This window comes from Haplochromis burtoni, unplaced genomic scaffold, assembly GCF_018398535.1.
Source record: "Haplochromis burtoni strain Fernald_Lab_line unplaced genomic scaffold, NCSU_Asbu1 Contig_247, whole genome shotgun sequence".
In the NCBI taxonomy this organism is placed as follows: domain Eukaryota; kingdom Metazoa; phylum Chordata; class Actinopteri; order Cichliformes; family Cichlidae; genus Haplochromis; species Haplochromis burtoni.
Genome location: NW_024582608.1, coordinates 780,985 through 804,873, shown reverse-complemented (window position 1 = coordinate 804,873; position 23,889 = coordinate 780,985). Strand labels below are relative to the sequence as shown.

Here is a 23,889-nt window from a genome sequence, read left to right as displayed (position 1 = left end):
CTACTGAAAATCAAATTGCTAGTCTACACCCCGAACAAATGAAAGCTGCGAAGAGAATAGATGGAGAAGAAGAGGAACTGGAGCACAGCATTTCAAGCAGTGAGAGGCATATCACACAAGCAGTTACTGCAGATGTTAACAAACTAAATAACATTAACCCAAGCAGCAAATAATCCACCAATTTGGTCTGGAATATCATGCAGAACAGCTGGAGTGTGAAAGAAGACCCTCTCCGATACAGAGAGATCTTTATGTAAATATATGTGCATATACTAATCCTTTGTAAGCTTAAAAAAAATCAACTTTCTGTAAATTGTTATGCCATACAGGGATAAGTAATCATCAGTAATATCAGTCATGCAAACAGTTTTCATCAATATAGAGTAGACAGGCATCTATATAACGTTTTCCAATCATATTAAGCACTTAACGTGTTTCTACAGTACAAATGGCCTGTATTTTCATGTTTGAATGGGTAAACAAGTCATGTTTACCCATTCACACACAGTTTCATAAAGCATTTTATTCTGTGCAGTTTAAGCACTTTTTATCTCACACACACACACACACCCACAAACACACACAAACACACACACACACACACACACACACACACAGACACACACACACACACACACACACACACAAGCCTGTTCAGCTATCTTAGTGAAGACCTCATTGACATAATGGTTTCCCTAGCCCAGGGGTCGGCAACCTGCGGCTCTTTAGTCCTTGAAGTGCGCTCCGCGTGGTTTGGGAAAAGTATTTAGCTGAAGTGTATTTTATTTATGTTAGTTCTTTTTTTAACTAGTAATTCTAAATTGGAAGATTATTGTGATATTGAAATATAAAAATAAAATTATATTCTATTATTTTTTCATCGCTCAAAATAAGCGTCACACTCACTGAAGCTGGTGTACCCGCTGAAACGCCGTGCATTTATCGAGACTTTCACCCCCAGGTAGGCCAATTATGGATCTTCGGATCCACATTATGTCATCAGCTATTCTCCTCCGTGAACTATGTTAAAAACAAACACCGCTCACGCCTCACAGATGACAGCTTACAGTCCTGCGTAAAGATGAAAGTGACTTTGTAGAGCCCCGATTTGCAGACGCTGTGCGCAGAGGTTCAGGAGCAGAAGTCCCATTGTAAACATATCACGGCAGACCCGACAATGTTTGCATGAACACGCTTTTCACACATGGTTGCTGTACGCATACAGCCAGCTGTAGCTTTTCAGCTCACAGCCCGACACATACCAACACAACAGCATAGATAGCACAGGCGTGATTGCGGGTGCTGCTCAGGTGCGTCCTCCTCCCCTGCAGCGGCGCAGCAGACCACGCCCCGCCACACACATTAACCAGGTAAAATACATATTTAGGCAGAATTAGAATCAGGAATTAGGCGATATAAGGGTGGCGGCTCACAACAGTTTTTGCTTGCTACATGGATCATTTTAGTTCAGCTGGGTGTCTTTTCTTTTTGTTATATTTCTTTAAGAGTTTAAAATGTGTTAATTACATAAATAAAATGTAATTTTCTCTGTAGCACTTCATGGATTTCATAAGCAACACACCTTAGTTGTTCACACAAAGCATAAAAGTAAAAAACAATATATACAGTGTTATCTTTATTTTAGATGTCAAAAAGTATTCCCAGTGTTTTCTTTTGCGTGGAAACCGGGTCCAAATGGCTCTTTGGGTGTTAAAGGTTGCTGACCCCTGCCCTAGCCCCATACCCTAACCATAACCATTAAAAATGAATGCCTAACCCTAACCCTTACCCTAAACCTAACCATAACCTAATCGTAACCCTGACACTAAAACCACATTTTGAGCCTCAAAAAGGCCATCAAACTTGTGAGGACTGGTGAGTGTGTCCTCACAAGTGACTGTTGGTTCTCACAAGTATAGTAGAATGCAGATTTCGGTCCTCACAAAGATAGCTAGACAGGAACAGACACACACACTCCTCAACAAGATCTTTTACAAATCGGTTAAAGAGTAAAGACTAGCTGCCATCAAAAAATAAAACACTACTACACTTCACATTATATCACAGTCACATACTGTATGCAAATAGAGAATCTATATTAAAACAAAAACAATCTCAATCAGCTAAGTAATCCAATTATATACTGCACACTGCTCTTATTCATGTGTCCACCATCTCCAAGAAGCAAAAGCAGCTGTACTGAGATTAAAAGTTACGGTTTTCCTTTATAATTCTGAATTCTTTTTTTTTTTTGCTTCCTCCTCATTCGTGGTGAAGTGTTAAGTGATGATTCACAGACTCCCTGTCCTCCCACTCTCTTTTCACAAGCCTTTACCATTGCTGACTGGGTGCTGTGACATGGACCATAAAGAATGATTATTATGTTATCATTACTCATAGCCAAATAAACGACTGGTCCTCAGCCATGAGCAAACAATGCACCTTAAATGGGTTTGCTGCATCTGCATACTAGGAACACAACATGCATGGTCATACATTTTTTGTGCTTATTATGTCTCTAAGGGGAATAACAACTAAGTAGGTCAAAGTTATTTATTGTGAAGTCATTTATTGTTGAAATGTACTGCTTCTCGTGGATGGCATAATTGCACTTGGCATAAGCACAAGCTGAACAAACAAACAAAAACAAACAAAAACAAAAACAAATGACAGCTTCAGATGAAAATGGCTATATTCAATTCCTGTTTGGTATAAGGATAAAACACAGCCACCCACACAAGTGATGCTCACAGATGAAGAGTGGCTACATGAAGACTAAATGCTGCTACAGTTAGATACATGCTATGAAAACGAGGGCTAGAAAAGCACATTTTATGCCTTGTTAAGAGTATTAATGCAGATATTTAGGAATCTATGCGTGACCATGTTCTGCGCTGTACCAGATGCTAAGCAGGCTATGCAGTGGTGCTGAATGATGGTTAAGGGAATACACGGCAAATGGTGCTATGAAGACACCAAATTTTCCATTGGCTCTGGCTGCTCAGAATTTCTTCTCCACTGACCTCACTCACCATGTGTGCCACAACTGCATTACATTAACGTTTGCCTTCACTCTCCCATAGTTTGTTTTGTCCTTGTCTCTCTATGCTCTCGTTTTTTCTTTTCACTTTGCCTTTACCCTCCAACTGGTCGCAGCAGATGGCTGCCCCTCCCCGAGCTTCGTTCTGCGGGAGGTTTCTTCATGTTAGAAAGGGGTTCATCCTTCCTCCTGTCAACAAGTGCTTGCTCAAAGGGGATTGTCTTTACTTTAGAACAACATGTGTGCTGAGGGCTGTTGTCTTGCTTCTCTCTGTTAATGCTTTTTGCAGATGTGGTCTATTTTCTTTTAGAATTCGCTGGTAAAATTCAACATGCTTTAGTCCATGAATAGTGATAAATCTTTGTGGCTAAACAAAAGCCTTTTCATTTAAACCAGCAAGTTTTATTTTGGTCTCATCAATCGGTTTTACTTTCTTTAGGAAACTGCAGATGGGCAGCACTTTTCATTTTTGGAGGATTGTGGCTTTGTCATTGTGCTCTTTTGATGGTGGGGTGATAAACATTAGTCACTGTGAAAGAAACCTTTAGTTGCTTAGAAGCTACCCTGGGTTCCTTTGTGCCATCCCAAACTTTTGTCTACTTTGCTTTTGTAGGAAACTTTGTTAGTTGACCTTTCCTGAGATAGAAAACAATGCTCTTAAATGTCCTCGATTTATACACAGTCTGACTCATTTAGCATTCCAAACCCTTTAACATGGTTTAATACCCCTTTCCAGTCTGATGAGCAAGAACAACCTTTTCCTCAAAAATCTAATTTGTTAATGGAGTGATTTACTTCCTCAAATGTGTTCTGAGAAGCAGACTTTGGTAGTTCCTGATAAAAACAAAAAGCAAACAAAGTACACACTCACATCCATTAATGGAAAGCACCTGTATCTAATTTCCCCTTCAATTATACAATTAATCCTAGATTTTTTTTTCCTTTTCATAGATATAAAATATTGGATCATTTTTCTTAACTAACTAAAGAACAAAGGCCAAATTTACTAAGTGTGACAAATTAGCTGCCACATTTACCAATGGGAGCGGAAAGCTCTTCGAGCAATCTGATTAATATACACTAATTCATAAACTACGACAGCCAAATGATTTCATTCTATCAAAAACAATGCAAATTAGCTAACCAACTAACCAAAATAATACTGTGTAAGCACAGGTTTTTATGCAAGTGTTTCTCTTGGTCAATAGCGAGACAATCCAGAACAATGAGATGTACTATAGCCGAAGGAGGCTTTATATGATTTAAAGGGTTACTCTTCTTCTGTCAGAAGGGAACTATGTGAAGGCATGTAGACTGAGACAGGCATTCTTTGGATAAAGCTTTCAACTAAGGTTACGCACAGAACCTATCCAGAGGGGGGTTATTATTACATTATTATTACATTAATACTATTATATTGTGTTATTTAATTATTGTGTTGTGTTACAATGATGTTATAATGACAAACATTATTTCCTGCCCATTCCCGACTCACATGAAATTATTGTTTCTGTACCACGAGCATAAATGCATGCATCACTCTTTTTTATTGCATTATTTTCTTCTGTGAGAAGATTTTTTTAGAGACTGTATTACATTTTGTAACTTCCAGATATTAATCTAACACACTTCTGATCTAAGTTCTGCTAATAGCTGCATATGCAATTGTGATATGTAACAGATCTGAAATTGCAGATGTTTTCATTATATAGCAATTTCTGTGTATAAATCTTACTAAAAGCCCAAAACCATCATCTTACTATAAAAAGTAATTTGGCTACCTGGAAATGAAGACAAATCCTTGTATGTGTGCTGTACTGAGATTTTCCTCCAGTCCAGTTAAGTTCTGCTCTTTCTCATGAAAATATACAAAATATTACTGAGGAAGACAAATTTGTAGGGCTAGGCTCTAAAGATTTGGGGTTTGAGGACTCAGTGAAGAGCTACAGAGCCAAAGCTTTAGCACCACGTGTACAGCTTTGAGCCATCCACCCGCGCCAATAACAAACTCGTTCTGACAACCTCTACCCCCCTCTCATTTGAAATATATGAGCACTTCCAGAGGCAACTATCATGACTATGTCTGTTGCAAAACAAGACATTCTATTTTTCGGTATAGTGCAGTAAACTGCATACTGCAAGCTTTGGTTAATCATGTGATTCATTCAAATACTCTCTTCCCCATCCAGAAGGAGGTGAAAATTGTTAGAAAATCTGGCCCAGTGTGTAATATTTTCTTCTAATTTGTTCAATTGATTTTTTTAAATGTACTTTAAGGACCTGTGTGGTACAATGTTTTAAGTCATATTTAAGTTAAAATATTCCGATTTTTCAACAGTTCACAAACTACATCCTGCATATGAAGAATATTTATTTAGAAATATACTGAATACAGCAGCAAAAATAAAAAATAAATGAATATATATATATATATATTTGGGAAGAGATTGGTAGATGGAAGAAATGGGTGACAACAAAGTAGTGTCAATTTGTCAGATACTTTGTTTGCCTGTAAATCAGTTAATTTTGTGGGGGAGGATGAAGACAGCACCACTGGGTATTACACAAGCCTTCACAAAAGCACCCTGATGCTGGTATCATATATACTATGTTTGGTAAGCACCGTTGTCATGGAAACAAGTCTTCTAACTCCTCCAATGTCTTATTACCACAAGAGAAAAGAGGAGAAAGGAAAATAAAAACATTTTGCTTTTATAACATGAAATATTCCATTGATTTGAACATTAAGTGATGTTATGTTTGATTGCACACAAATTACTGCATAAACTATTTGCAGGTGTATCACTGCTTTTAATCAACTGCACACAAGTCTAAAGGTGTGTGTGTGCATTTGTGTGGGTTTTTTTTTTTGGTTGTTTTTTTTTTGTCGGTGTGTGCATGTCAGGGACTTGACTAACATGGCCGACAAGGTGTGTTTCTTAAACTCTAGTAAGAACAAGTTCCCTTTGTGCCTGCAACAGGCCAACTTGGAATCATTTAGAGCCCTAGTATTTTGATTCATTAGAACATGTCTCCAGAGCTAGTTTTAAATGACTCTCTTTGACATGTTGTAACTAATAGACTTGAGGCTTTGAAGGCTGTTAATGAACAAAGTCACTGATCTGGAAAGTTCTAACTGGATTAATAGTGGTGTAACTCAGTTCTTGAGAGTTTCTTCCACTCAATTTAACTCAGTGTGCACAAGCACAAACTTTTTTTTATATGATACAAATCTTCTAACAAGGTTTTCTGTCTTATTTATTAAATATTAACACATGTATAGAGGTTAATGGTTACTAACTTCAAAAGTATATTTTTATTTCTTTGGGAAATGCGAGCCAAAAATGTTAACTTGGTTAAACACAGGGTAGAAAAATAACAGAAAATTGATTTAAGGCTTATTAGAGTAATCAGCCTAATAGAAATTGTTGTCGGCAAAATAAATTAACTTGAACTCAAGGTCAAAACATTTTTCAGTAAGGTTCAAAGTTGATTGTTCTGTTCTATATTTAGCCCTTCACTGACAACCCTTAAATGACAGACTTCAAATAATCTGGCAAATCCTACGTGAGTAAGAAAAATATACTGTTTAGCCACCACATTGAAGCCAAGCCACAAATCTTTGTTCAGGAGTGAGCCTTCAGCAAAATGTCCCTGGTTCCAGTTAGAATGTTTTCTACAGGCAACCTGTCACACATGACATTCAAAACGCTGCAAGAGGTCAAAAGTACTTTATGAACTGAGTTGTGTGTTTACTTTAAGAATATGCGAACTTTATGTGCAAGTTAAACCTTGTGTCTTACTGGCTGATTGAAAATATGACCAGCTTACTTATGCATAAACAACATCAACACTCAATTCTCGTTTCACTTGTAAAGTTCATCGAACTTTGTTTATGCTGAAGTCTTAAAAGCCTGTTATAACATGTTTCATCCTAATAATGACCTTTCTAAAATGTTTCTGGAATCTCAATAGTGTGGCAGGATGCCATCATTTAATTGTACAGATATTTTGCATGCAACCACAGGTCTGTGACATTAGAGATAAAAAGCCGACTGAGGTTAGACGAGGCCTATTACTACATTTACTACCAGCCATCTCATTACAAACCCTAAAAGGCATAATAACAAATAGCTGAAAGTAGTAAACAGATGAATTATGTGAGTAAAGAATTTGAAAATGAAAAATATGAAATGCATTGGTTTAAATTTTTCCTGTTAAATTGTCATTGTGAAATCACAATTTAAATCACTATATTATATTAGGAAATATAACAAGTGGTTTTTAATTTTAACAGTTTTCTTATGCTTGTGGGAGGACAAAGATGACCAGTTTGACTGCATGCTTGTGTATTAAAGAGTAAATTCATATGTTAGCTGTGTGTGGAGTTGTGTGGAGAACTTTTTTAAAAAATAATTTCCTCAAACATTCCCCAGTGCAGAGCTGTCTTTGCTGGATGTCTATCAACACCCCCGCTGTGCAGCAGCTATTTATTTATTCATGCCTTATCAATAACTGAAACCCTTGGGAAGCTACACTCGCACACAATACCTTCAGCATTATTACATCACCTCTGACTGACATATAATGAAGAAATAAACGGACACGTTGATGGGCAGGTGAGTTAAATAACTCTGCCAACACTATAGATGTGAGATTTGTAACACACAGACAGGCAGCTTCGGAGACACATAGTGCTTACACTGTTGTTAGCTACTAATTAGAAATTGATGAGTACCCAATTTCTTCACATGTCGCAAACAAACACATTTTCACACAAATGCATGAGCGCACATGTGCGAACTCCAGTATACACCACCCACTCACATACAAGGTGTTATTCCCTGATGAACAGATACCTCAAACATCATCATGGGAAAACCCATAAATACCCAGCCAATCGCTCTTAAAACAGAGATGGAAGAAAGGGAGCTTATCTTCTGAGCCCTGCTGTCCCTGACAGCTTAGAGACAGAAAAATGGAGCGGGAGAGGGAGGTGGGATGTAAGAGAGAGCTCAAATCAGAGCCATCAGTGGCTGTTTCCTTTTGGTTTTCATTTGGACTAAATAAATAAATTGCCAACAGTTTTCCACTACACTGAACTAGCTATAAACTAATCAGCCTCTTAATCGGTACAGTGATAAATAAGATAACTCTACCCACTGCTGTGTTTTTAAATTGCCTATTCATCTACAGGGCAGGCTTTAGGAAAAAAGATTTAGTGCAGAAGCTGTGCTTCATAGTGACATAATGTAATTTAAACAGGGTTTTCAATGTTCAATTTGTTTTTGTTAATACTGTTTCTTTGTCAGCTGTGCACAACTGTGTGGCAGCATCAACCTGATCACATCTGTAGCAATAACAAAACACAGTACTACAGTAGCTGTTTGTGAGATGAAAATGAGGAAAAACCAAGGTATAAATAAATATCTGTGGCAGGATGACTAAATAGAATTTGCATGGTTTAGTAATTTGTTCAATATTAATAGCATTATTTTTATTCCTAGATCTCTGTTCATGGATAAAATTTACAGAGCCATATTCGGGTATAGCCGGACTGACAGAGCCACTGTGCTTACGCAATATTGCGGAGCTTTTATGTACAGTATATAAAGGTGCATTCATTTGCATCATTACTATATTGCAAAATATTATTTTGCTTTTGAAAATGAATTTATGATAAAGATTTCATTAATGACCTAATGTGGACTTGAGTCATGCTTCTTCCTGCCTCTCACAGGGAATCTTCCAAATAATACTTCTCATAAATCTCCTTATTTACCAGAGAAGCGTGCAGCCACATTTATAATGTCTGACACAAATAGAATGACAAGGCATTAAACTCATTTAATTCCTATTAACCCACATGGATGTGGTACATTTTGCAAAAATACTTTTTGTCCATCCATCCATGAAGTTGGTATAATTGAAAATACAAAATATAGTGAGCTAGTGTGGCTCTGAATATCATTTTGGTTGATCACACGACCAATCCCCCGCCCAAAAAAGGCACTGACTATGATGAGTTTTTTTAATGGTTTCATTGTTTTTATTAGTAGTCCTAATAAGGTAAATCACTACATGTTTGCCATGAAATCAAACTCGTTCCTTATTTGAAATATTACATCAGATCTACTAAACCCAGCAATGGAAGTTTCAGTAACAGAAATAGATTAAAAATATCAGACCTACTATAAAATTTCAGTTTCTTCTAAATAATGAGGAACATTCCTGAAAGGAAGCTAAAATTACTGTATATAAAGACAAAAGATTTGGGTTTTGGTGCCACGGGTTTTCTTTCAAATCTGTGAAAGTTGTACACATCATATCAAGGTGAATTTATACATGGAGGAGACCTTCAACAAACAGGAACAGAGGTGCCCAAACACTTTTTTCCTAGTCTGCAGCAAACATCCAGAGCACTGACACATGTGATATCTCATAACGTATCACATAAAATTATTGGTTGATATCACTAGATGTACATTATGCATTTCCATGTGTATGTGTGGAAAGCTATGGATGTAATTATAGTAATCAAGCATTTTTATTTTCACCATTATTGAGAGTCTTTGAAAATGAAAACAACCTAAAATGCCCATAAAATAAGTAAATAACAAGAAAAAAGGAATGAAAATGACAAAGATTTAAGGAAATGTGGGTTACTTGCAATATGTTAGACATATATTTTGGCAGCAGATGTGATATTTAAAGTGTTTATACACTTTGGAACAACAAAGCCTGTCTTATCCCTCTATGATGCCAAGTACCTTCCTAATGATGTTGTCTTTTGCATACAGTAAGCATATATACTGCACACAAGCAATAAAAAAGCCACTGTGGTGTGGCACTCATTCTACCCTACGATTATAATAGCGCAGACCATGTGTACAATGGTCTGAAAGATCATATAAATGTTTGACTTTGATGATAGTTAAAGGATTAACATGGAAATGAAAGATATCGATTGTCTTTATAATGCTTCATTAATGATGATACTGGCATTACTAACCTCTTTCAAGAACAGGCTCATTCATCTGCTGATGCATATTAATCATATGAATGGTCATCCTAATGTGCTGGGACACTGTGTTGCTCTCTGTCATGCTCATGCTACATACATGTAATCCCATGAAGCACAACCAGTATTGAGGGACACATACACACACACAGACACACACACGCCCTAGATAGTTGATTGAATCTAATCTAGGCCATCCTCATCCCCCCCTAAACACGTGACAAGCACCTCAGGTAGCAAGCTGTGGCATACACATACACACACCCACACATACAAACACACACATACATATACACACACGAAGAAACTCACAGCTCACACAAACGGACTCCAAAACATTGCAGGGAGAGTAGAAAAACCTGCTGGAGACTGCAGAGCTGCAAATCTGGTGTCTGTATAATGATTCCGGGAAAGCTCTTTAAGTAGTGGGCCAGGGGAGACACTGACATTCATGAGAAGAAGATGAAGAGAGAAAGAGGGAGTGAAGGAGAATAAAGAAAAAAGAAGAAGAAAGTGTGGAGGGTGAGGTAACTCAAGGACATTCTGCCTGCTGCCGTGCTTTGCTGCTACAGAGCATGCTGCAGACTAGCAAGAGCTTTCCTTGTGGGCTGTATTATGTAAGACCTTAGTGTGACAGACAGATACACTCTACATACACACCATCAGACACACACAAACACACATTCACATAACAAACACACACACACACTCAGGCCAATGTGCACGTGTAGACTCGCATTCTCACATGCACTGATGTACACAAGCAGGCACAAACACGCAGTAGCTGTAGTCAAACATTCTAAGCACGTAAATCTAAATTCACACTGAGCTTAAAATTCTACTGCAGTTTGCCACAAGCGATTAACGCTCTTTTTGCCTTAGTAAAAAACAAAACAGAATAGAACAGTATGGATGTACTGAACAGAGACAATAAAATGTCTGGTATATCTCACGTATTTTAAAATATGTTTTTGACATAGCCATCTTAGCCTTCAGTTAAAAAAGCCTACAGGCTATTTATCAACCATCTGGCAACCACCGGTCACAAGGGGAAAACGTGTATTCCCTGGCCAGCTGGTGAGTGATTGCGGGAGGTTACTGGCTGATACTGGGTGAAGCCAGTCAGAAAAACCAATGCACTAAAACTCCTTTCGATTGCTTTGATTATAACCACATTCGGTCACCTAGAGTTTGCATGAAAGACACCAACTTGTCCGCAAACACTTGCCACTTGAAAAGGTGTGATACACACTGGAAAACTGGAACATTTTATTTCAGAGTTGTGTCTTACCACTGCAACCTACAGATTTCAAAAGACTTTTGGTTTGTGTAGCATTTTTCACAGTTTCGCTATTGCTTAGCAAGTAGTTTGCTATTGTTTTGCAGCTGTGTCAGCATCTGCCATGCAAACTGTTATCAAAGCATTCACAAAGAGGCTTTTCAGTGCAGCACTGTATACCTCATGAAGTTTTAGTAATGTCACAGCAACTGCTAGCAACTTCCAGCAATAACTCACAACCAGTCTAAGAATACCCATTTTTCCCTCAAACTGTGGTTACTAGATGGCCAGTTGTTGTTGTTCATGACTATAAGGTTTCCCGGCAATCCGACACCCCCCCCGAAAAAGTAGCTTGCAGCTCGCCTTTTTTTACATTTCTGTTTATGCACAAACAAATGAGACACACATTTTAATTTGTGAATTTTAGAGGCTGTCTTTTTTTTACAAAAACATTGAGCAAAACAAAGCAAAAAATCAAACCATCATTAAGCAACAGCTTTTTAGAAACAACTTAAACTCAAGCTTGTGTTATAAATCTGAAAAATGTTGTTCACACGCTTTTCTGTGCATGTATTGAGGCAAAAATCAAAATGCCAGATGTAGTACTGCAGAATAAAGCAATATTATGTTGAGTGTGTTTTTGGACTTTCTGTTTTGTTAATTTGAATAAACAATGCAGATGGCATTACTTTATAAAATAAAGCAAAGCATTCCTTAAGTGATATATTATTGGTTTGAAGTATTCATCAATAGTAAGTATTCTTCATTAAATAAATGTGTAAATTAAAAGAAGGTATTGTAAAAAATGCAATTGAAAATAATTTCATATCAGTGTGTCTAAGAGTCATGTGTTGGCTTTAAATAGTTTTTGTTGTATTCTTTTTTATTATTGTTTTTAATATATTAATTATTGTTATTATAGATTTAAGCAATTAGTCGATTTGTTGCCTAGCTTTTGTGTGACTACCTAATGTATCATTTGATTATCTTTCAGACTTTTCAAGAGCAGTTTTGAAAACTTCTGACGATGGCCTCTAGCCAAAGATGTTTTGAAGAGAAAAAAGAAAAAAAAAACAACTCACCAAAGACAGTCCTGGCAGGGACAGATTCTCTGTTGAGCCAGAAAGACACTTGGGAGAGGATAACTGTCATGATGCAGGGTAGGTATGTCTGGATCACAAAGTAACCAATTTTCCTCTTCAGGTGGAAGTGGGTTGTCATCACAACATATTCTCCTGTTGTTCACAGACAGAAAGCATTGAACATTTACAATCATTAAAAAAAACTTTACTTATGGATACTAGATTGAAGTACCTAGCCATGGTTTTTATCAACACAGAAAGAGCTTTTATGATGCATTTAGTTCTTTTGATATGGAGCTATGCAATTTGGTATCTCTTTAACACTAATTGCCATATTTTAAAGTAACATTGTGATGGAAACAGTGTTGTCTTTACGTTCCTTTATGTTTTCACAGAAAGCCAAGAGTATTCCCTAGGATATAAGCATAGATTCTTAGACAATTACCTGAGAGGATTGTCCTGAAGATGCAGAAATCAATTAAAAGCTATCTAGTAATGTACACAATGATTTAAGTTTTGGGAAAAAGTTAAGGTTTTAGCTGTTAAATTGGGGAAATAAAAGTCTGTTTTTGGAATTATTGTGTATTTTTCACGAGCGTTAACACCACTGCTTTGGTTTACTTCTTAAGACTGAGACTGACCAGAGGTGGCCAGGCCAATCCCACGTAGTGATCTACAAATTAGGCTAGAGACATGGTTCCCATTTTGTTAGCAAATTAGCTAGCGTTGATAAGGTAGAAAATAGTTCTGGTAAAACAAATAAACAAACAAAAAACAAACAAATCACTACGAGATCGAAAAGCAATCAGTTTTAATGATAGCAAATAACAGTGAGTTGATGAGCCTGGCAGTGCATCTTACTCCTGTGTCTCTGTATCTGTCTACCCTTAGCTTCACTGAGCTAGGTTACATATGTTTCCAGGCAATATTTCCAGCCTGGAAACATCTTTTTATTTTCATTTATTTTGTTTTGTTGTCTGACAAATGTTAAAGCAAGTAAAGCTATTTGTTAAATTTCATGAAGAGCATTATTTATACACTGTGGTCATATGTACATGTACAAAATCGAGCCTAGTATTAGTTTAGCCACGCCTGACCCAACATGGAGACAAACTTATCTCAATCTCAGCAGATCAACTAATGTCATCTTCACATCAGCTTTTCCAGTTTTCTACATACAGTGGTGTGAATAAGTGTTCCTGATTTTCAGTTTTTTTGTATGTTTGTCACATTTAAATGTTTTAAATCTTCAAACTAATTTAAATATTAAACAAAGATAACACAATTAAACATACATCATAAAAATGCCGTTTTTAAATGATGATTTCATTGATTAAGTTATCCAAACCTACAGGGCCCTGTGTGAAAAAGTGATTGCCCCCCTCCCCACCCTCATTAGAGCATAGATTAACTATGCTGTATAACATGTTTGGAATTTTTGTTTCAATTTCTCAAAAAGGTTACAAAGCCATTTTTTAAGCTTTGGGATTCCAGCGAATCACAGTGAGAGCCATTATCCATATATGGCAGAAACGTGAAACAGTGGTGTACTTTGCCAGGAGTGGCAAGCCAACCAAAATTACCGCAAGAGTACAGCAAGGACTCAACCAAGAAGTCACAAAAGACCCCAGAACAACATCCAAAGAACTGCAGGACTCACTTGCCTCCGTTAAAGTTAATGTTCATGATTCCACCATAAGAAATATACAGGGCAAAAATGGCCTGCATGGCAGAGTTCCAAGACGAAAACCACTGCTGAGCAAAAGGAACATTAGAACATCATCAGCAGAACAATGATTCCAAACAGCAAGTCAAGCTCTTACTGGCTTAAGAAAAACAAAATGAAGACTTTGGAGTGACCTGAATCCGATTGAGATGCTGTGGCATGACCTTAAAAAGGCGGTTCATGCTTGAAAGCCCTCCAGTGTGGCTGAATTACAACAAATTTGCAAAGACGCTCCACAGCGCTGTAAAATACTCATTGTCAGTTTATAGCAAAAACTTGATTGCAGTTGCTATTGCTAAGGGTGGCCCAAACCAGGAATTGGGTTTAGGGAACAATCACTTTTTCACACAAGGCCATGCAGGTTTTGATTCCCCCCCCTTAATAATAAACACCTTCATTTAGAAACTGTATTTTTGTTTACTTGTGTTATCTTTGTCTAATATTTAAATTTATTTGATGATCTGAAACAATCAAGTGTGACAAACATAAAAAAAATAGGAAATCAGGAAGGGGGCAAACACTGTTTCACACCACTGTACATGAACATGGAAGGGGAATGGTGGGGAATAGTGCTCTCTACCTTTTTGCTTTGTGTTCAAGAAAAGAGCCATGGCATAAATAATGGCGGATGGAGAGAATTGTCTTGTTTTGAGAAAAGTGGTCCTGACTGGAATAAACCTGATTTTACAGAGATTATATAGTCTCTATCACTACTAGTCATCAGACACTAAAAAGGACCGTATCTCTAATACAGTTTATTCTGTATTGACAAAACTATTCAAACTTATTGATAAAGCTATTAAAATTAGAGCATGGACTTTGGACTTTATTTATTATTCTCAATTCCAGTTACTAATGTGAATGCCCCATGAACACTGGGTGTTTTCACATCTCTGGTTTTTAACTCTGCCTAAATCAGGTTCATTTTCTTCCTTGCTACAACTCATTTGGGCAGGTGGGAGCAAAGTTAATGTGCTTGGGTGTAGCCCAAAAGAACCACATCGAGGTGCTTAAAATGATGTGGTCTAGGTTTGGTAACAAAATAAACTATTTGCTCGTGGTGTGAATATGATCAGACTTTCACACCTGCAACATGATGACTATAAAATCTCTTTTTCCGCTCAGTCGTCGGACTTCATAAACATCTTATATTATAGTACAGAGCAAGATAGTATTTTCATGTTTTTTTCAAGTAAATTTTCCTAGAATAGTTTTATCTAGCTCAGATATTTGACATTGTCATGAAAACATATTAACACTGTTGTTGTCTCATGTTAAAGTACATGGCAGTGACTAGAACACAACGCCCCCTTCCCTTTCTTGTTCCCTCTTCAGATACAGGTGAACAATAAGTTATCACAAGGTTAAGTGATGGATTTTTCTTTGGTTTTTTTTCCTGTGAAAATAAACCACCAATTGGAAAATGCTCCAAATGAACAAACTCATCAACAAATTTGTACCAGCAAAACAAGTACAAGATTGAAATAGCTCATAGAGTCTGTCTATGTGCCATAAATGCTTTGCTGTATTTTGCCCTTCTGCTTCTGTTCAGTTTTTTTTTCTGTTTTTGTGCTTGAGATTTATTGGCATGGTTTGTCTTGTGGGACTTAAAGTGGGCATATGAATGCATTGATTTTGAGGTTTTCCAGAGACCCAAATAACTAAAACAAAACAAAATAATAATAATAAGATGGTATTAAGTCAATTGGGGGCCTGCTTCCAGTAAAACAAACAAAGGATGGAGGCCTGGGATTAAGCATTACTTTTTATTTCCAGCAGCTAACATCACTGCAAACAGGTCACCCATTTTATGCTGCGACTAATTTTTGCCAGTATCAATCAACCAAAATGAGGTGGATGGAAAAAAGATGTGGTGGCCAGTAGGGAAATAAGTATGTGGGACATAGTCTGTCATTTGTGAGGCTCAAAGTGATGCCACTACAGATGCCAATGCATTGATGCAGTTCTCAAAATTTGTAAATTCAGACTGTCTACACCATCCTTTGAGCATTAAGAAATAATTAACAAGAAGACCTCAAGAGGATAACAAAAGGGTCTACATGGCTCTTTATGTATTGATCTTTCCCAGCAAATAAATGCCATGTGAATATTAAAATGTCTAGTAACTGAAGAAAAAATCCCTTAAAAGACATTCATTTAATTTACAACAAACCAGTTAATGAAGAGCAGACCTACAACCACAATGACACCTACCTGTGCTGGACTGGACCACACCAGAATCCACATGCTGCCCCATCAGATCATACTGGTTTAATCTGGATCCATCCTCTGCCACCACTACAGACTGGGCAGCCCCTCTAGTCCACACATACACCACCTCAGCTCTAGTGTAGGCATCTGACAAGAAACAAAAGAGTAAGAAGTTATGAATTATTGTGCTCCTGGTGTCTTGCCGTCCCTAGCTGCCTTGAACATTATATTTTTGGAGCTGCCAGGGATACCAGGTGGAAAAAAAGATAAATCTGAAGTGATGTCTTGCTCTTAATTCTTCATGTCCTACCTCATCTCATTTTGTACCATCCTGTCTTCTTGTCTGCTATTCTCCCATTTTACCACCTCAGTGCTGTCTATCATGGCTTATTTGCTATCCAAGCACATTATGCCCCTTTTTTATCCAGTGAGTTTCCACAGACCTTAGAAAACATTTTTTCCAATTATCTTTATTATATTATTATTTTTTTGTCTATGGCCTATATATATTTTATATCTTCTCACATGTGTTATAATGTGAGTTGATGTTGTGTCACATTATGTCATGACACATCATGTCATCTCTTAATTTTTAAGAAAACAAGCAAACAACCTCCCATCAGGACAACATGACCTTAAACCAGACAAGTCAGCCTATTCTTCCCTCCGGCCACCCAACCTGTCAAAGCTGCAGTGTGGCTCCACCACTGCAGAGAAAAGGATGGCTCAACTGCAGACTGCAGCATAAGGAAGAGAGCTCATCACTAAAATATTTAGGGAGTGAGTTCAATTTAAAAGCAGTTAAGGCTTGGTCCTCTCAGTCACGCTGTGCAGCTGTCTGAAAAGTGGCACAGAGACGGTGTTACATTCACTTCTCTATTGGCTTAGTTTTGCCACATTCATATTTTTTTCTTGATATTCTTTATTTGTGTCTCTTTTCTTCTTGTTTTGTTTTTTCAAATGTAATATAGGGTACAGGTAGCTGTCACCAGTGAACAGTTGGCAAAGTACTATCAATACTATCTAGAGTACTCCAATAAACACAGGTCTACACTTCGCGTGTCTAGCAGGATAAGCAACAAACTCAATTTCAAAAATATTTGGGAGGCTGTAAAAAATGTTAATAATAACAAAATGCAGTGATTTGCAAAATCAAATAATTTGAAAATCATTATTCACAATACAATGCCATCATCATATGTACGATTTTAAGGAAAAAAAAGGTAATTTTGAATTTCATGACAACAATTTATCTCAAAAAAGTTGGTACAGGGACATGTTTACTATATTTACCACTGTGTAGCATCCAATCATCTTTTAAAAATAGTCCATAAGCATCTAAGACCCGAGGAGACCAAGTAACATTTGGTCTCCAAGATGTTAGCAGTAGCGAGGTGAGGGCTCCGTGGATCGGACTTGTTTGTTCAGCACATCTCACAGATGCTTGATTGGATTGAGATCTGGGGAATTTGGAGGTCACGTGAACACCTCAAACCAATTGTTGTGCTCATCAAACTATTCCTGAAACATGCTTGCTTTGTGTTAGGGTAAAAAATCCTCCTGGAAGAAGCCACAGTGATCAGGGAATGACCTTTCCATGAAAGGACCTAGATGGTCTGCAGCAATTCTTAGGTAGCTGCTTGTCAAAGTAATATCCACATGGACCTAAGGTTTCCAGGCAAAATGTTGCCCAAAGCATTCCATAGTCCATCCTGGTGCCAGGTGTTCCCCAGGTAAGCAACACACATGCACCAAGTCCACACATCCACATGATGTAAAAGAAACCATGATTCATGAAACCAGCTACCCTTTTCCTCTGTTCTTCTTCATTGCTGGTGCTTTCAGTGGTGGACAGGGATCTCTTCAGATTTTATAAATCTTGTGATATTATGTACTAGTCTGCAGCTTTGAAGCCCCATATGTAACAAACTGTGATGCACGGTGTGTTCTGACACCCTTCTATTACAACCAGCATTAACTGTTTCTGCATTTTGAGCTACAGTACCTTGTCTGTTGAATCGGTCCACACGTGCTAGATTTCACTCCCCCAAAACAGCAATGAGCCTTGGCCATTCATTACCCTGTCTGTGGTTAACCACTGTTCCTTCGTTAGACCACTTTTGATAGATACTGACAATTGGAGACCCCGAACACCCAAAAACAGCTGCAGTTTGGAAGATCCTCTGACTGATTTGTTTAGGCATCAAAATGTGGCCCTTGTCAAACTCACCCAAACTCTTATACTTGCCCATTTTTCCTGCTCCTAACATGTCAACTTTGAGGACAAAATGTTCACTTGCTCACTAACATATCACACTCACTGACAGGTCATATAACCAGGAGATAATGATTGTTATTCACTTTACCTATCAATGGTCAGAATTCTATGCCTGTATGTACTATGCAGTTTAGCATGGTCTTGGTGAAATATATAAGGCCTTTATTTGTATTAATAGACAGCAATTTCTATAAATGTCCCTGACCCAAAGATCGCAGGCATCCTAGATTTATTTTTGGACTTGCCCCTTGCGCACAGAGATTTCTCCAGATTTTATAAATCGTGTGATATTGTGTACTGTAGATACTGGAGTATCCATGAAATTGTTCCACAATTTGTAGACAGTTTTTTTTGGAGACGGTCTGCCTGTCTTTAGTTCTGAGAACTTCTGCCTCTACAACATGCTTTTTTTTTTTACATACCCAGTCACTGTTACTGATCTGTTCTCAGTTAACCCAAATAATTTCAAAATGTTCTTTCAGTTATTTCTTTTTAGTAACATTTATTTCTGACCTATCCCAACGTTTATAACACATGTTGCTTCCATCAAACTTTAAAGTGAACTAATATTTTTCCATCAAATAGCATATGGTCTCAGTTCAAACATTTAATGTTTTCTAGTTTTTTAATCTGAAGGAAATAGGGCTTTAATGGATTTGCAAATCATTGCATTTTGTTTTAATTTCCACAGGATTACACAGTGTTGCAAGCTTTTTGAAACCTAACTTGCATAAGATTATAAGTGACAACAGAGGCTACTTACAGCTGCCAAACTTCAATGGACAAGCATGAGCATCCATAGGGAAGTCCTCTAGATGCATAGGACATTCTGCTCTTACTGTAAGCCTAGAAAATGTTCACAAAGACATGGGCAGTGAATTAGAAAAAAACAGAGTATAGAGGAAAACAGAGCATGTGGCAAAGCGGGCAGAAAAATAATGAAAGTGTGATGACAGTAGAATTAAGGCAGACTGACAATTCATTACAGTTAGGCACAAGAAACATGTGGTATATTATTCTTCTTTCCAGTCTGTTGGGACCAGCGCCTGTTGAACGAAGCTCTACTACTTTTCCCCAAACCAACAGAAGTGCTCCAGTTCCCTGAGCTGTGAGTTTCTATTTCCTGACAGCCTGGTGAAAAACAGCATGTCAGGCCACCCGTGACACACTAATCTCCCATCTATCCCTCATCTCACTCATCTGTGACAGCAATATGAGCTCCGCCTATCACCCCTCCCCCTGCTAGTAAACATGTTGAAACAAATGCTTTATGATCCTTGCTTTAGACATCTCACATTAGCATCAGTCTGTTTTGTGCATCGAGGTTTGCACTGTCATAAATGGTTTTTTTTAACCAACTCTGTGGAAGGATACCGAGGTGTCACACCTTATCAACTCAATGGTTCATGCGGCATCTTCAAAGCAATAAATCATAATATGGTTAAAAAATAAATAAATAAATACAAATGTATTTTCCTGACGAATGCTATTGCAGTTACAATGACATTAACATCTGTGCTGGAAATTTATGGTGCCTTACCGTAATACAGACATTAAAATGCAAGCATTGAAACACTTCATCAATGTGACAGAACTTAAAAATATAAATATAGTTGTATGGTAAATCATATTTGTGTGAAGGAGCCAAAAAAAAGTATATTCCTTATATTAAATGGGGTAGATGCAGTGCACATAAAACATTAACTCAGATAACACTGTCAACAGCCCTTTCCAGAACATAGTGACTTGTAACATGAAGCTTTTTTCCCCAGTATTTCATACCTTTTAACACATTCTAATGCCAAACACCAAGACCTGACCTATAGCATTTGCAAGTTTAGCTGACAAAATCCAATGATGACCACCAAATCCATTAAAAATACATGAATAAAGACAACCTTGGATGACATTATCTTTCATTATTATGACCATGGCATTTAAAATTTATTATGAATCAATCAAATATAAATTTTTACTTATTAATACACCAAATGTATCTTGAGAAACAAAAAAATTAATAAATAACGGGCTGTTGTGTCTGAGTCGTGTGCTATAAACGTTTTCTAGCTGGACACAGAAAATACAAAACCTTGTTACTGGTTTATGGTGCCTTGTCACTGGAGCAGTACCATTTGATGTGTGTCCTTGACAGGGGGTAATTATTTGTGGTTTGCATTTTATAGAGCTCAGTCTTAAACCTCTGGTGACAATTTTATACCGTAATGTAAAAAGTACAGAAATGGACCTTCTAAAAAAAATGCTAAATAAGGGGGCATTCATTATTTTACACTGTGCATTTTTATTATCATTTATTCATACACTTGGAAACGCTTTCCTAGTCTTACTCATGAATTACAATGTGCTTATAACACACGTCTTCAGAATGTGGAAAAAAAAAGCAGAGCACTGTGCCTTTAGTGAGAGCTCTCCAGTACCTTTTTTTACTGCTTGGGAACAAATTTATCTCTTTTAGACCTTCAAAAAAGATACACATAGTTACTTTGAGGTCCAGTTATTAGTACTAGGGGATACATCTGTGTGGCTTGCAGCTGTAGGGACTGACATGAACTTTTACTGTCCTCATCAAACTATGTCAGACTTTTTTTTTTTTTTTTTTAATACATGGTCTTGGGAAGGACTGACACAACTAGAACAGGGAGTTCAGAACTCTAGGCTAAGTAATTTCACATCATTCCTCACAATTTCTCCACATCAGTCTTCCATAACTGAATTCTTCTTTTTCAGCTAAGACCATTAAGATCTACTGTTCCTTTAGCCCAGATTCCTCATCAAATGATGCATGTAATGAAATAATACCAGTCGCTTTTCAGTCAATCTCAAAACATTATCTAGTTCCTTTTAAAATCTTTATTGCACCAGTGCAGTAGAATACATTGGCCTACCTCATGGTATAAAGTAGTGTGCCTTCCTCTGTGATTCGCAGAAGCTTGTTTGGCATGGTCATGTTGTGCGCCACTGACTTTTTGCCATTGTGGAAGAAAGTATCGGGGGTCCAGATCTTGCTGGCCATCAGGTTGTTGAGACGTAGCACAGCCATGGGGCCTTTGAACTTTAATCTTTCATCCTTCCAGCTTTGTCTGAAGAACACATCAATTGTGTACTCCTACAAGAAGCAGGTGAGGCACAGACAAAAAAAACACAAGTCAACAAAAAGTCGTGCTCCACCACCTCGTAGCAGTTTTCTTTGTACTTTTACCTTCAGCTGGTTTGAGGAAGTTGCTGAGTAATCTAACCTCATTTTTCCCCTGTTGCCATGTTCTCACTTTTCTTCTCTCTCTTTTTTCTTCTTTTTGCCTCATGTCACTTTGACTTTCTTATGGTTGGCCTAGTTTCCCTGCTGGTAACTGTCTTTTTACATTAACGGTTTTGCCGAACATAAAGAATCTAGTGGATAGAAGAAGAAGGTTTCCTGGCTGGTAAGTGTATTCTTTTTTTTAAAGAACGCCTCCTTTGTACAGTAACTTTGCTGTGTTTCAAACAGTAATATGTGGCTTTGCCTTTCTATTTTCTTCTTTTATGTTATTTACATAATTATTGTCTGGTCAGTTTAATGTGCCCTATGCAAATACAGAATCATTAATTATCTGGCCATTTGGTTTTGCATTGTCAGGTAAGTGCCAAAAATGATCATTGTTAGCATTTATCTTTGGGGGGACTTCTTTGCTCAGTAATCTAAATTACACCGGACACAAAAAGGAAGCACTGGACACAAAATTAGGAGGACATTTCATTTTCAAGCCAGCTAATGACTAGCTGAGAGCAGATTTTAATGGTTCCACATGACCGCCCGGCAGAGTAAAGGGAGCCAGTAAAAATTACAGAACAGCGTGGGTTTTTTTTTTATTCTCCCCCGCCTCTTTGCCTCTCAGTTCTCGTAAGATAATTAGTATGAAGTGAAACAGAGCTTCAAGGCAATAAAGCAGGATAGGGAAAGGCTAGAGATGGAGAAAATGTTCCTCAGCTCTTCCTTCTGGCTTTAACAGAAGCAAAATAGTTGTGGCCTGTATGTCAACCAGTGCAATTAACTGAGATTATATCAAACAGAGTAGACACACTTCACGTGCTTATAACAGGAGTGTTTTTTTTTTTTTTTCAAGGCTGGGTAGTGAGTCGTTTAAATGAGATTAATTGGTTTCTGGTGAACAGGGTAAAGATCACTTGTGTTGGAACAACTTACATTTTGTGTGTGTGTGTGTGTGTGTGTGTGTGTGTGTGTGTGTGTGTGTGTGTGTGTGTGTGTGTGTGTGTGTGTGTGTGTTTTCAGGTTGAATGTTAAATAAGACAAAAAAAATAAAAATGTTTATTAATATTTCTTTGCATTTTGTAGCTTCTTGTAATTTCAGATGGGTTCAAATAACTTGACCTTTCAAACTGCAGAAAAACACAATAAAGTATGACTTGTTTTTAAATCAGATTAAACTTTAAGCTTGTCATAATCAATCACTCATAATCACAATTTTGCTTGTTATTGTATTGATTTATTCTTAATTATACTTTAGTTCATGTGAATGTTCCAAAATAATGCAAGTAATTTTATTGTCTATCCTTCAAACTTGTACAAGAAGGATATTTGAGGCTTTTTTTTTGTAGTATACACTGGTACCACAGCATTTTTGTAGCATGAGCTTACAAACCATGAACCGGAAAATTTAGTTTGCAGGTGACAGTTTTATTAACACATCATAAGTTAATAGAATGAATCTACAAATCAATAGATATTTCACAGCTTAAAGAACACTGTGTCCAGAAAGGCTATAAGGCAGGGCTAAAGATGGAGGGGAGGAATACCAGAAAACTAATGACATTTATAGAGGCGAAAAGAGTCTTACCATGTCATGGTCCGAAACTGGCCCAATACTAGTCACGAAAATGTCAGTCTTGACTTCAGTTACACGCTCTGTTGAAGCAGGAAATTGCTGAGTGAGTGACTATCAGTGGCAGTCATTAGCTTCTAACTACCTGTTAATACAGGACCACCTGGCTATAGCCTCTGAAGCACTAAATCTATTCAGAAATATTTTTAGCACTTAGACATGCACACAAGAAACAAAGAAAAAAACAAAACATTTGATGTCATTGGATGTCAATAACCGTTTCTGTTGTTATTGAAACCGGACAGAGCTTTAATCTCTTAATAAATTTGTGCATTGCTGCATTGTTGGAAATGTGCCATTCTAGTCCCATAATGCTGATAGCCAAAATGGGACCACTGAGGATTCATTTGGAATGGG

General features: G+C 37.3%; 1 protein-coding gene across 4 annotated transcripts in view; it reads right to left on the bottom strand.

Annotated features, from left to right (window-relative positions):
• gabra1 (gamma-aminobutyric acid type A receptor subunit alpha1) overlaps positions 1 to 23,889 on the bottom strand; it is a 37,129-nt gene that overhangs the window by 5,176 nt on the left and 8,064 nt on the right. For all 4 annotated transcript variants that reach the window (XM_042227165.1, XM_005942260.3, XM_014340054.2 and 1 more), the window contains exons 4-8: positions 23,488 to 23,555; positions 21,541 to 21,761; positions 19,401 to 19,483; positions 16,363 to 16,506; positions 12,423 to 12,575 (exon numbers count right to left, since the gene is read on the bottom strand). In XM_042227165.1, coding sequence (XP_042083099.1) covers positions 12,423 to 12,575; positions 16,363 to 16,506; positions 19,401 to 19,483; positions 21,541 to 21,761; positions 23,488 to 23,555 — 669 coding nt within the window. The remainder of the gene's footprint in view (positions 1 to 12,422; positions 12,576 to 16,362; positions 16,507 to 19,400; positions 19,484 to 21,540; positions 21,762 to 23,487; positions 23,556 to 23,889) is intronic.